Source organism: Lemur catta, chromosome 16 (genome assembly GCF_020740605.2).
Source record: "Lemur catta isolate mLemCat1 chromosome 16, mLemCat1.pri, whole genome shotgun sequence".
NCBI lineage: Eukaryota > Metazoa > Chordata > Mammalia > Primates > Lemuridae > Lemur > Lemur catta.
In genome coordinates this window covers 45,492,193-45,505,064 of record NC_059143.1, presented here as the reverse complement: position 1 = coordinate 45,505,064, position 12,872 = coordinate 45,492,193, and the positions used below count along the sequence as shown (strand labels likewise).

At 42.3% G+C, this 12,872-nt stretch overlaps 1 protein-coding gene across 1 annotated transcript in view; it reads right to left on the bottom strand.

Moving 5' to 3' along the window:
- Window positions 1–8,028, bottom strand: part of PHLPP1 (PH domain and leucine rich repeat protein phosphatase 1) — a 181,431-nt gene extending 173,403 nt beyond the window's left edge. Inside the window, exon 1 of the mRNA XM_045527369.1 lies at window positions 6,201–8,028. Within this exon, the coding sequence (XP_045383325.1) occupies window positions 6,201–7,788 (1,588 nt within the window). The 5' untranslated portion in view covers window positions 7,789–8,028. The remainder of the gene's footprint in view (window positions 1–6,200) is intronic.
- Window positions 8,029–12,872: the final 4,844 nt, after the last annotated feature.

Below are 12,872 nucleotides of genomic sequence, written 5' to 3'. Positions count from 1 at the left end.
CCAGTTTCCAATAGAATTTCTAGGTTATAAACTCAGGGATCACTAGATTCATACCTTAACAAATCACTTTATTCTATCATTAAATACATTTACAATTTATAAAAACAATCTCAAATGTAAAAATACAACAGGAAAAAAATTATTTCAGCATGAATGTGGCATTATAGGATAGTCATGCTTTGATTCATTTAACAATGCTGTCCCCAACCCCTGGGCGGACCAGGCCACACAGCTCTGCTGCCCCCTACCCATCCACCCCCAGTCCATGGAAAAATCATCTTCCATGAAACCAGACCCAATGCGAAAAAGGTTGGGGACTACTGAATATTGAGAGGTATACCAAGGCCAACTCATGGTAACAAAACCATTTCAACTCTAAAATCAAAGTGTAATAACACTTCATTAATCCAATAACTATTACTACATGCTTGATAAAAAGTACAATATCACACAACCTGAAAGAGCTGCTATTCCACAGTTAAACAAATACAATGATGTTCTTTAATCAAGCATCATTAAAATCTATTCTTTCCAGATCCTTGGGTTTCAATTTATCAAAATTTTCTAAAGCCTAGAGTTGAGTTTCACACAAAAAACATAGTCACTCACACAGTCTTAGGTTATAAATACCTAATACACCTAAAGAGAATCCACATGGTCAATTTTTTTTGTTACAATTATATTATCTTTAGAAAACCAAAAGTTAGTATAAAAAACGGTTTGCCCTAGAAGCACAGTGACATTAGGCCAGATTCAAAACCCCTCATTACCAGTGTTCCACCAGATGCATGTGATTAAAGGGGTGGAATTGGTTTTAGAAGGTGGGATTTTAAAGGAAAAAAAGGCTTCATTTTCCCCAGACTGTTTTAGACATTTTGATAACATCTCTTTCTCTTTTTCAAAATGTCAGGCATCTTTAAAAGAATAGTTTTCTATTGAGTGGCTTCAGGATCTCTTGACTTTCTAGTTACAATTAAACCCTTCTCCTGTCCAGACAGACTGAACTATGTTAAACCCTGGCACATAACAAAATCATTAAATCTAAGATGCCTCATTTGACAGATGTCTCATTAAATTCATCTCAAAGTTAAGGTAAGAGATGCCTTTTAAAAGAAAAGAAAAAAACCTGTTAACTCTAAGAAAACTTTGAGAACTGCTCTCTCAAAATCCACATAGAGTTCACTCACGTGCAACAGAAGATATTAATAGTATCTGGCACATCTAAAATCTCCTGCCATGGGAGAAATGCCTCCATATATATATGTGCTTAACACATCCCTGGGGACCCAAGCAGGATGGAAGGCTGAAGAATCAGGGCACATATCACCAGCTGTTTAACAAAATTCCACAAATTCAATTCAACAAATGTAAAACTGAAATGCCAAGTATACTAAGGCTTGGATCATATACAATGTCAGTGAGTGTTATATTACCAATAAACCAAAAGCTAAATTCAGGATTCTAAAAAGAGAATGAGAAGCAATAAAAACATCTTACACATTAAAAAATAATTATCATCTTTGCATAACCAATTGTTTAAGGTAGCTGAATTGACAATCTTATACCAACAAAAAGATTTAACCTTCAACCTGAAACTTTACACAACTCATTTACACCCATCTCCTCTCCCTACAATTAGTTCAATGAATACAAAAGACACATCAATGCAGGAATAACTATGACATTCAAGAACTCACTTTCTAGCTCTATATAACATATGAATTATAAGAACTGTACTAGAGCATATTAACACCAATAAAGTATCATTGAAAGACAAATAATTCCATTTTACAATAAAATGTTTAGGCAAATAAGATCTTTAACGGCATGTTCAGTTCCTTTAAGCCATGTTTTAAAGGAACCGAACTGTCACATACACCCCCCACACACACTCTGAAAAATTATCCACTTTTCAGGTGAAGTGTTAATTCTCTATTTCCCAATGAAAATTTATAGTCTAACAAATGAGGCATCTTGAATAAGTGAATAAAGAATCATCATGTAAACTTTAATTCATATCAACTTAAATGCAAGTACGACCATTTGCAACCAGAATATTTAGAACACTTTAGTATTCTTTCCGAGTTGCCTACTTATTTGCCAGCCTTGGCTCTTTATGTTTTTAAGGGCAGCATGATAAAAATAGAGCCATCCACATTTCACAAGGAATACCACTTTGAACTAGAGGAAAGTATCACCTCATTACCACCAAAAATAGCATATTTTCTGAATGCTTTTTGGTAGTGAAAAATTCAAGTGTAAATGAAATTCAGCATCGATTCATGGAAAGTGATATGAATTGCAAAATAGAATACCAAGCTCTGCCAAGAACTGAAAAACCACAAGCAATAGTCAACCCTCACTGTGCATCAGTTTCTCCATCTGAAAAGAGGATTGACACCGACTCCTCCCTAATAATGTTTTTGAAAGAACAAGTGAAATACTTTATGTGAAAAGCCTTTTTAAGATTTTTTTAAGATAATAAGATCCCAGATATTATAAATGTTATCAAACCATAGTTGTAAAGAAAAATACAGCATGTACTTTATATCAAAAATAAAAAATAGAAAATAGAAAAACAACAAAAATAAATTTAAACCCTTTGTCCTTAAAATTAAGAAGACTGTTCAAGCACACACTGGTGTCACATGTTCAAACCACATTACTCAATACTGCTGTAATTATAGTACTAAGAACCTGCCCGTCAATATTATAGCTTAATGGTGAACCACCCCTTCTTGGTTTCCATGTAGAAAACCACATAAAGTTTGATCATTCCCAGAAGAGAAAAAAGAGAAGAAATATGAGAGGGGTAGGGAGATTGTTCCCTACAATCCTAAGGAGTCACGCACAAAAATACCTTGTGCAAGATTCACTAGGTACAGTGGGTGTGCTCTGCATTGTCAACACCCTTTCTCATTACTGCGATTGGAACTGAAATAGCAAGACTAGTCAGATCTAATGGGTAGCAGAAAAGAGTCAAAAAAAATATTTAAAGATATAGTTTAATACTGCCCTTGATCAATGACACAGACTCCCCAGGGAGTCCAAAACAAAAGTTCATTCATGTTTAGAAGTCCATAATTTATGTCAGGCAATCTAAGTTCTTTAATTTTTTGAACCTAAAATTACTCTCTTTCAGGTAAAATTTAAGATGTCTGATTTTAAAAGTAAATTAAAGACAAGAAACTTCAGATAAAGCCACTTAAATTTTCTCATATTTTCACTCAGAATGGTTGCTTGATAGATGCAATAACAATTTTCAAACTAAGTTTTCATTAACAACTCCATAATTAGATAGTACCTTTTATCCAACGCCTTCTACTTCATTAAAGACTTTCATTTTACTCTACCCAAATAAATATTTAAATATTCAAAGCAACCACAAATGGCTTTCAAAGCCTTTAAAGAGCAACCTGAGTCAGGTTATATATATACTAAAATTTAATTGAAAGGTGACCCTTAAGAGAATGAAAGTTCTCTGTTGGATAAGAGCTTCTCAAAAAAAGTAGGTGACTAAACTAGATAGACAACAAATAAGCTAAATTTAAATAAAGAAAAATATTCAAAAGGATTTAAAAGCAACTTCTTAGCTATCCTTAACTCCAACTACACATAAATATTAATAAAACACGCAGCAATAAGTTACACATAAAATTATAAAAGCAAATGGGGTACAAAATTTTCCAACACCCTCTTAAAGGGTGTCATGTAAAACAAACAGTAATTATCCTCTTCCTAAGGAAAAGAATTAATATCAAAACGTAACACTCTCCTGTTGAGGTGTCCTATTTTCCACTGGAGCACACGGGTAATTTCTAGGAATGTCCTCCAGCCTGGTGCAAATCTTCACCATATGTGAAGTCCTGACAATGTTCCCATAATTGAGACTACCTTCTATCAAGGCCTTTTGTTCGTCAATAAACTTCCTTGCAAAAGTCCAAGTGGACTCACCATATGCTAACTTTTGTTCTATAGCAAATGAATATCAGCACAGGAATGTCTGGTAGGCTAACTTAGGCTTTAAAAATAAGCTCAACTTTGTTTAAAAACCAAAATAAGCAATTAGATATTTTTGTAACAACCAGGCATCTTCCTTCTAGGACACTTGTACACTAGATTCACATTCAAGAATACAGTGGATACTATTCTTGTGTGTGTGTGTGTGATCCCCACTTTATTAGTTATTTTTACGAGCATATCCTCAGAGACATACATATATTTATGCTGTACATACAGAAATAAACCAGTAAGTTCAGGATGAGGTAACATTTACTGCTTTTCGTAAAGAACAAGACAAAAAGATTTAAATGATCATGCCAGAAATTTAAAATTTAACCAGAAAAAGGACTTGTCATTTTTATTTTGAGATGAGTTAAATAAACAAAAATGCTTAACATCCACTTAGAATATTTTAGACACTCTTGAAGAGACAATCAAAGAGAATCAAAGATTGAAATTTCTTGACTGTGACACCAAAACCTTTCTCATGCGCATTTATCATGATCAACATATCCAATCATGAGCAAAACAAGGGATGCAGAGCTCTTTCCACACAAAATATGTTCAAATACTGTTTATTTAATATATCCTTTATTTCACACATATTTCCTTCCACGTAGTTATTTTAGTAATAAGGGCATCTGTGGTTCTCATGTCAACAAAATAAATATTCTCGTTCCAAGTGTGATTACCATTTAATGCTTTTGTAAAATAACAGTATTTTACAAATTACATGAGCTATATGAGAAAAGAATATAGTTGTTGCTCCTACATAATAAAATCACCAATTTTCTGGGCCATAGGCTTTAAAAGTCATGTCATCTAGTTGAGATATCATCTTCAGATACTGCAAATGCTATTGTATTATGATTTGGTTTTCTTTATAACGCAAAGATTCATCAGAAATCCACTTAAGAATTTCAAAAACACTTCAATTAATCTCCACCAGGAATGCTATCTGTCCTGCATATTTCATCGTGGGGTAATGATTTCTTCATGCAAACTAACTAAAACTACTACTAGGAGACAATTTGAACCAAAAAACATATTTAATTTGAAAGAATAGCTATAGATTAATGAAGATACAAGTATGCTTATTTTTCCACCATCACCTACAACATAAAACCTAAAGTTGACAAAGATTTATCACTTCTGATTTAATCTTGCTATGCTAACTTTATTTTAAATAAAATTCCTTACCACTGAGAATATAATTCTTCAAACCAGAGGAGGAAAAGGATGCAAACTACTTATTAAGCTCAAATACAACAACCAGAACCTACAGCTACCTAATTTAGTACCAGCCAAGTCTTCAGCCAAAGGAGAAACCTTATGTTAGTCACCCCTAGTCAAGAATTTGATAAAGTTTTGAAAGAAGATGGGGAAGGACTTTAGGTCACATCCGAAGAAACAGCAACCATTTAAATTCTTATTATGAACCCCTACTGCAGGTCCGATTGCAATAGTCAGTTCTGACTACTAAGGCTGGAAGAAAGAAATGAGAGAAAGTAACAGATAAAATCATTTTTGACGCAAGACTCAAACTTGCAGAGGAGACTGAAATAAAGCAAAAAAGCGCTGGGGAAAGACATTACTTTAAAAAGGATCATATTTGTCAGGTTTCTAACGAGGACTACGTAGGTAAATATGCATGGCAGAACTGAACAAACAAGGGCACCAGTTGAGAAGGAACGGGCTCCTGGTGGCATATACTTAACAGCCAGAATGGTAGGTAGACTGGACAGTCAAATGTAAGCAAGGGTGTTCTAGAGCATTTTGGTTGGTCATTTTCCTCTGTAGGTATTATGTTCACGTGATAGTTTACCTGAAATCCCAAACTGCCTGAAACCCAACAAGCCCCTGAGGAGAGAGGCCTGAAGGAAGCACCTTTATTGTTAAATGTGCTATTGCCTCTTTCAGGAGTATGTGCTTCCTGCACTTCCTGGTGATCGGCCACCTCCTCCACATTGCTTTCCAACCTCTGAGCCCTCAAGATTGACTAAAACTCGCAGATTTAAAGATTGCTCAGTTTAGTACTACAGGGGTTCTATGTAAAATCTAGAAAGAAGTATCAGACAAAGACTCACCAGGACCCGCATTTACTCTTGGGTAGGGCAAACAGACGAGCAATTTGAATCATTCCTCGGTCCCTGGAAGTCGTTTGCACCCACCTGTCAACGTGCAGGTGATTTCCTTACCTGCATAAAAGCGGATGAGGCAGCCAATCTCCGAGTCCATGCCTTCCTCCTGCACCCTCCACAGCTCTCCAAATCCCAGTTGGAAGAGGTAGTCATTTTGGATCTGCAATGGCTTCTCGTCCGCCTCCAGGCGCCGGGTGGTCTCTCCGTGGAGCTGCACGTACAGGGTGGGTGGTGGGGGCGGCGGAGGCGCTTTCTCCGCGGCCGCCCCGCTCCTCCCGGGGGTCGACTGGGGGCCGCCTGGGGTCGCGGCTGCTGCCACCTTCTCCGCCCAAGGCTCATCCCGGGCGACCCCGCCCGGGCCGTCGACGCCCCTCGGGGCTTTCTGCTGCGGCCAAGGCGGGGAGGCCGGGGCGGGGCGGCCGGGGCGGCGGGGCTGGCCTGGGGCCCCCGTCGGGGCCGGGGCCGGGTCAGTGTCGAGCTCCTCCGATGACGACGACGAGCCGCCGCCGCTGCTGTAGGGGTCCAGGCGGTCGGACACGCTCTCGGCGCTGGGGCTCAGGCTGAAGCTCTCGGTGTCGGAGGCCGGGCCGGCGACCGCGCCATCCAGAGGCCGCGGGGTGCCAGGAGGAGAAGCAGGGCCCCTCGCGAACGGTTCGCCGGGGCTGGAGTCCGAGGGCGCGGGGCTGGCGCGGGAGGTGCAGCGCGCCCACCCGCCCCGGCCGCCGCCGGGCAGAGGCAGGTCGGCGGGAGGCGCGCGCGGAGGGGCCCCGACGGCACCCGGCGCGCTCCTCGCGGGCAGCGGCTCCAAGTCCCGAGGCTCAGGCGGCGTAAGCCGGGGGCCGGCATCGGGGGGCAGCTCAGCGCCCGACCCGGCGGCGGCGGGTCGGGAATCCTGGCCCGGCACCTTCACCACGCCGCCGCCCCTGTGGCCCTGCTGCAGCAGGCGGGCGGCCACCTCGCCCGCGGTGGTGTCCAGAGTGCAGAGCACCGGGCGCAGGTAGGTCGAAGCCATGTGGCGGTCGAAGACATGCACACAGCCCCGCTGGAGCTGGTGCCTCACCCAGTCCCTGTCCGACGGCTGCAGCTGCATTATTTGCCGGTGCTTCAGAAGCAGCGTCTTCCTGTCCAGGCTCCGGGTGCACAGCGACGCCGAGGCCGAGCAGGAGGCGGGGAGGCCGGCGGCTCCGGGGGAGTGCGAGGCAGCAGCGGCCGAGGACGACGACGAGGCGGACGACGACGAGGCGGCGGCGGCCGCGGACAGATTCCTCTTCAGCCGCCCTCTCCTCAGCAGGAGGGAGTTAGCGCCGCTGCCGACCCCGGACACCGGGGCAACCCCGCCGGCGGTGGGCTGGGGCGCCCCGCGCCGCCTCCTGCGCCCGGTGCCCGCCGCTCTGCCCGGCAGCGGCCCCGGCGGCGCCTCGCCGGGGGCCTCTTCCCGCGCCCCGCCGCCGCCGCCGTTCCCGCCGCGCGGGGCCGCCGCGGTCAGCGCGGGCTCCGGGCTCCGGCCGCCCCCGGCCGCCGCCGCCAGAGCTGCCGCGGCCGCTGCCACTGCCGCCGCCGCTGCCGCCGCTGCCGGAGCTGAAGCTCGGTCCTCCCTGCTGGTCTCGGGGAGTCGCTGCCCCGTGGCCGCGGCGGCGGGCTCCATTGCAGTGGGGCTTCGCGTTTCCCCCCCCAGCTCCGGAGGCAGCGGGCGGAGAGGGAGGAGGTGAGGGAAGGTGGGAGACAGCGGCGGCGGTGGCGCGCGGAGAGGGAGAAGCCAATGGCGTTCGGCGCGGCCGTTCCAGGGGATTATGTGGCAATTCGGAGCATTCCGTCGGTGTCTCGGTGTTCCATCCCGCGCGCCCGCCTCGCCGCCACCGCCCCCCCCACACGCCCTCCCTGCCCGGGTCGCAGGCTCCCCAGCGCGAGCCCCGCCCGCTCCCCCACCTCACCCCGGCGAACCAGCCGCGGAGCTGGGCTCATTGAATATTAATCAAGAGCCGGGAGCGGGAAGGCGGGAGGCGGGCAGGGCGGGAGCTCCGCGTGGGCCTCATGAATATGCATCGTTAGCATGACCGCATTCCAGGGCGGAGTGGGGCGAGCAGAAGGGCGGCGGGGGCGGGGCTTCAGGGTAAACAAACGTGACGCGTGCGTACGAGGGCGGGGCGGGGGCAGTTTCCCGGGAGGTTCCCGAGCGGGCCTCGGAGGGGGCGGGAGCGAGCAGAGGGGCGCGCGATGCACCTTGGGGGTTGTGGTTCTGGTCCGAGGCCGGGGTGCCCATGGGAAACAAAGTGAACTACAAGTCCCAGCGGCCCTTAGGTTCCGCCCCTCCTCTGTGTCTGCAGCTGGGCATGGCCAGGGAGTATTGTGCCCTCTGCTGTTGAACTATGTGCCTCGGAATGCTCTTACTCATTAACTTGTACCTTACCCACCCGCTCCCGCTCGCTAGATGACTTATTTTCCCTGCTAATTGAAAGTGATGGCTTTCAGGGACTGTAAACAGTACGAAGGTCCCGGGTCCTTGGTCCTCACCTCTGTCCATTGTATGAGCTACAAATACCCAAAACACACAGGATCACTCGCCGTCAGAGTGGGCCAACCTCGCTTTTTCCCACTTTTTTAAGTCAGGGGAAGAGAGGCAGTTTCTGGAAATTGTAACTGAGGCAATCGTTGAGTGTGCTTGGTGGAAGTCGCACAGTCCTGAGCCCATCCTCTCCCTCTCCTGTATCAAAAAGGGAAATGACAAAGGACAAGGGTCTCATTGTTTCCCATTGATCTTCAAGTTTGAAGTAGCTTAATGACATGGAAAGCAGTAGAAAGTAGAAGAAGAATGTTGAAATGGGACATCGTGGGATATGAGATGGGCTTTTTCCTTGTTCTCTCTTAATAACGTCGTTTCTGGTTTTTTCTTTCAACATCTAGAAAAAAATTATTTTCTACTGCTACAATGTTTAGTTGTGGTCTGAAAAGTTGCCCTTTTTTTTTTTGTCAGTTGAATCAATATTGTAGGCTGGGCTAGGGCAGTTTACTATTTAAAAGAATTTAGTAAGCCTTTTTAATTGAATTACTATTCCCTGATTGCTTTATAAATCTGGATTTTCACATGTGAGACTTTTAAACAGTTTTAAACTACATACTACTATCCAGGGCCTACGTTAACCCCAGTAGTTAACTAAACTTGGAGATGAAGACAGAGAGGGAGAGAAAGATATTAATATCGACTGGAACTTACAGCAAGGAAAGTTGTACGTAGGTTCTCCACACAATTTCATTGAACAGGAATGGAGGAAGGTACCTGGACAAAAAATATATATATATTTCTCAATGACTCTTGAAATTCCTGTTGATTTTCTATATTTTCTTTTAAAGTTTTACCCTTTGGCTTCATGAAACTAATTTTTATTCCATGGAAATTTTATCAGCAGCAACATTTTTAAAATTAAGGAGATTGCAAGTTCTCCCAAGAGAAAACATATTCAAGTCTATTAATTTCACAAATAATTATAAACCTATATTATATACCAGTTACCGTGTTGCAGCAATTGAGTAAGTCATTCACTATTCCTGCCTTCACAGAAATTATAGATTAGAAAGAACGACGCTCAACAAAGTGAGGTGGATGTACAGATGGGAAAATACAAGGTGCCATGGAAATAGACATAAAACAAGAGGAACTAGCCTAGTCTTGGAATTCCAAGAATTAGGTCCTAACTTTGAAGGAAATTTTTTGGAGTGAATGAAAATGTTCCTGTTGAAGGATTAGTCTGTGAAAGAAAGAAAAAAGCAAAGAGGTAATTATATTGAAGATAAATTTCAACTACACTAATCTATATGTTGCCTTCAGTAGCCCCTAACACAAACTATTTGTTCTAGAGATTGAAAGAATAGTATTTTAATTTAGGCATCTTTTAGTAAGATGAAAAAACAAAGCACATGTTAAATTTCAGTACTAAAATATAGAATTTTTATACCTCGTCATGTTCCTTAGTTGACTTTCTACAGACCTTTTCGATTTTCGCTATATTAAGAAATGTATATTAACTCTCATATGTCTGCTTTCTAGAGTTATGTTCCTTTAGCTAAAGTACCAAGCCCTAAGAAATTTTCTTCTAATCATAAATTCTGGACTGGGCGAGGAGTCTCACACCTGTAATACTAGCACATTGTGAGGCCAAGAAGGGATGATGCCTTGAGGCTAGGAGTTCAGGACTGGCCTGAGCAAGAAGGAGACTTGTCTCTACAAAAAATAAAAATAAAAAAATTAGCCCGGCATGGTGGTGTGGGCCTGTTGTCCCAGCTACTTGAGAAGCTGAGGCAGTAGGATAACTTGAGCCCAGGAGTTTGAAGTTGCAGTGAGCTATGATCACACCAATGCACTCTAGCCTGGGAGACAGAGCGAGACCTTGTCTCAAAAAATAAAATAAAAAATAAAAAATTCTGTCACCATTGCTCCTTGTCCAAGAAATTACAGTACTGTACTTAATCTATGTCTGGCTCCTGTCACTTAGCTTTACACAATCACTGCGCTCTGCCTTTTTATCTTCTAGGAATTTTGTTTACCCTTTGAAGGTATTTATAACCAAAACATCTTTTCCAAGGGGAAAAAATGTTGAACAAAAGTCATTGCTCAGAGAATTTAGTATCCAAAGTATTGGGGAGGAGGGTCTGGGGAGCCATCATACACTCCTGGCAGATAGGGACTTACTACCAGGGATACCTGATACCAAGTTGGGGGTGTGGGGGCAGGAAATAATGTTAAAGTATCTCAGCATAAAGAAAAAGGAAATACATTCCCACCTCAAAAAAACAATGTGGGGAGGTGCAGATATAGAATACAATTTTACAGGAATTCATGCATAGAGTCTGTAATCTGAAAGATGGCATATTCCATTGTATGCAGAATAATAAAAATCAGAGTTGAGGTGAGAGCAGAACGGCCAGGGTCCACAATGCAATCTTTCCTTTGTTCTACCCCAAACCTTCAGTGAAGTTACTAAACTTGGGGTGAGAGAAGAAAGAGAAAGAAAATGGGAGTTCCTGAAAAATAGACAGTCCGCCTAACACGAGATCAACTGGAGCCTTGTAATTGAAATAAAAATTGATAAAGGGCAATGAAACTTGTGCTTAGAGATTGCTAGTATTGTGAAACATCATCCAGACCATCTGTGCCAGCCCACACTATACAATTTCTCTGAATAAGGAAAGGATTTCAATAAAAGACAAATGTATTCCAGATACCCATGAAATAGCAGCTTCTCCTACTTAAAAGTAGAGTGGAGAATATGCCAGTATCCTAAAACCATATAAGTCATGAATGCCTCCCCTTTAAAGTGTTCCAAATATATAATCTAATACCGCCTTTCTGACTATCCACACTTTTCAAAGAATCCGATCTTAAAATGCTTAAAAGATAATCCTGAAAAGAAACATCAGATGTAAAAGTTGTAAATCCCGATGCCAACTTGTTAAAATATTTTCACAGCTAAGTTTAGAAAAAGAGAACAATTTTCAATTTATGGCCACAGTTTACTTTCTGCTGTGTGATTTATAACTGATTTGTCGTGTTCTGCATCTAGGTTAATCCTGTCTGCATCCTTAGATCTAAGATAAAAGAAATCATCTTTGGAGGTTTTTTTCTAATATAAGCAGTTGGAATTTTCATGGAAGCATGAATTGATAGCAGGGATGGTTTCAGTCTGAGTTGTCAAGGGCTCAGCTGTGTCCAGAAATAAACTCAGAAAGATGCAATATACAATGTAATACATTTAGTTAGTACATTACAAACAAGGGATCTAATTATAGTTTCACATTTTTATATCCCTTGAGCTACTAGTGGTTTACCATGCCTAAATTGCTCACTGTTTACTCATTCTTTTTTACTGTGAGGGACCCATTTAGCAAATTACTGCTCTAGTGCACTAAATGGGCCCCAGGTGGCCAAACTGAATTAATATGTTCCCTGTTCACTAGCAGGATGAGACGTTATGGTCTCTCTAAAATATCACCCCTCCCTCATAAAACTTACAATTTGAATTCTATCAAGAGCTTAGACTGCTACTATCATTTTAGGTAGTCCATTTTATTGATATGGTTTGATAGCTTTTCAGATTTTAGTGCACCCTTTTAAATCCCATAATTCTTTATCTTTTTCTTATTTCTCACATCCTGCCTCACTGAAATAAACAGATATTCTGTGCATCACAACAATGAAGTTTTAGAACAGAAATAGAGGCCATGTAGACCCACCCCCTTCCCCTAACCATGTAAATTACCTGGGACATTCATTCAACAAGTATTTATTAAACTTTCATGTGTAGGCATCACTCATCCAAGTAAATAGTATAGACAAAAATATCTGCCCTAATGAAGCCATTTTTTTAAAAGAAAATCTTCTGTTAAAATCAACCTACTCTTTTCTTTTGTATAGATAGTTCTTGCTTTAACCAAGTGGGATATATGAAAATCTAGATGTATGAATTATATATTAGAGTATAAACCTTTCTTCTTAGGGTATCATTTATTCTTTCCCTTCCAAATGAATTCATCATAAAATTGTTTTAAATACTTCTATAATATTAATACATTTTAAAATATATTAATTTTAAAAGTTAATTTGTACCCAAGCTTTTTAGAAACACATTTTGGATTTTAACCTGTCCCAAGCACCTAATATCTCTTTCCCTCAAGATTTGTATCTATCCAAAATCCATCCTACATCATCCCAAAGCATTTCTTCTGATTCTTCCATGG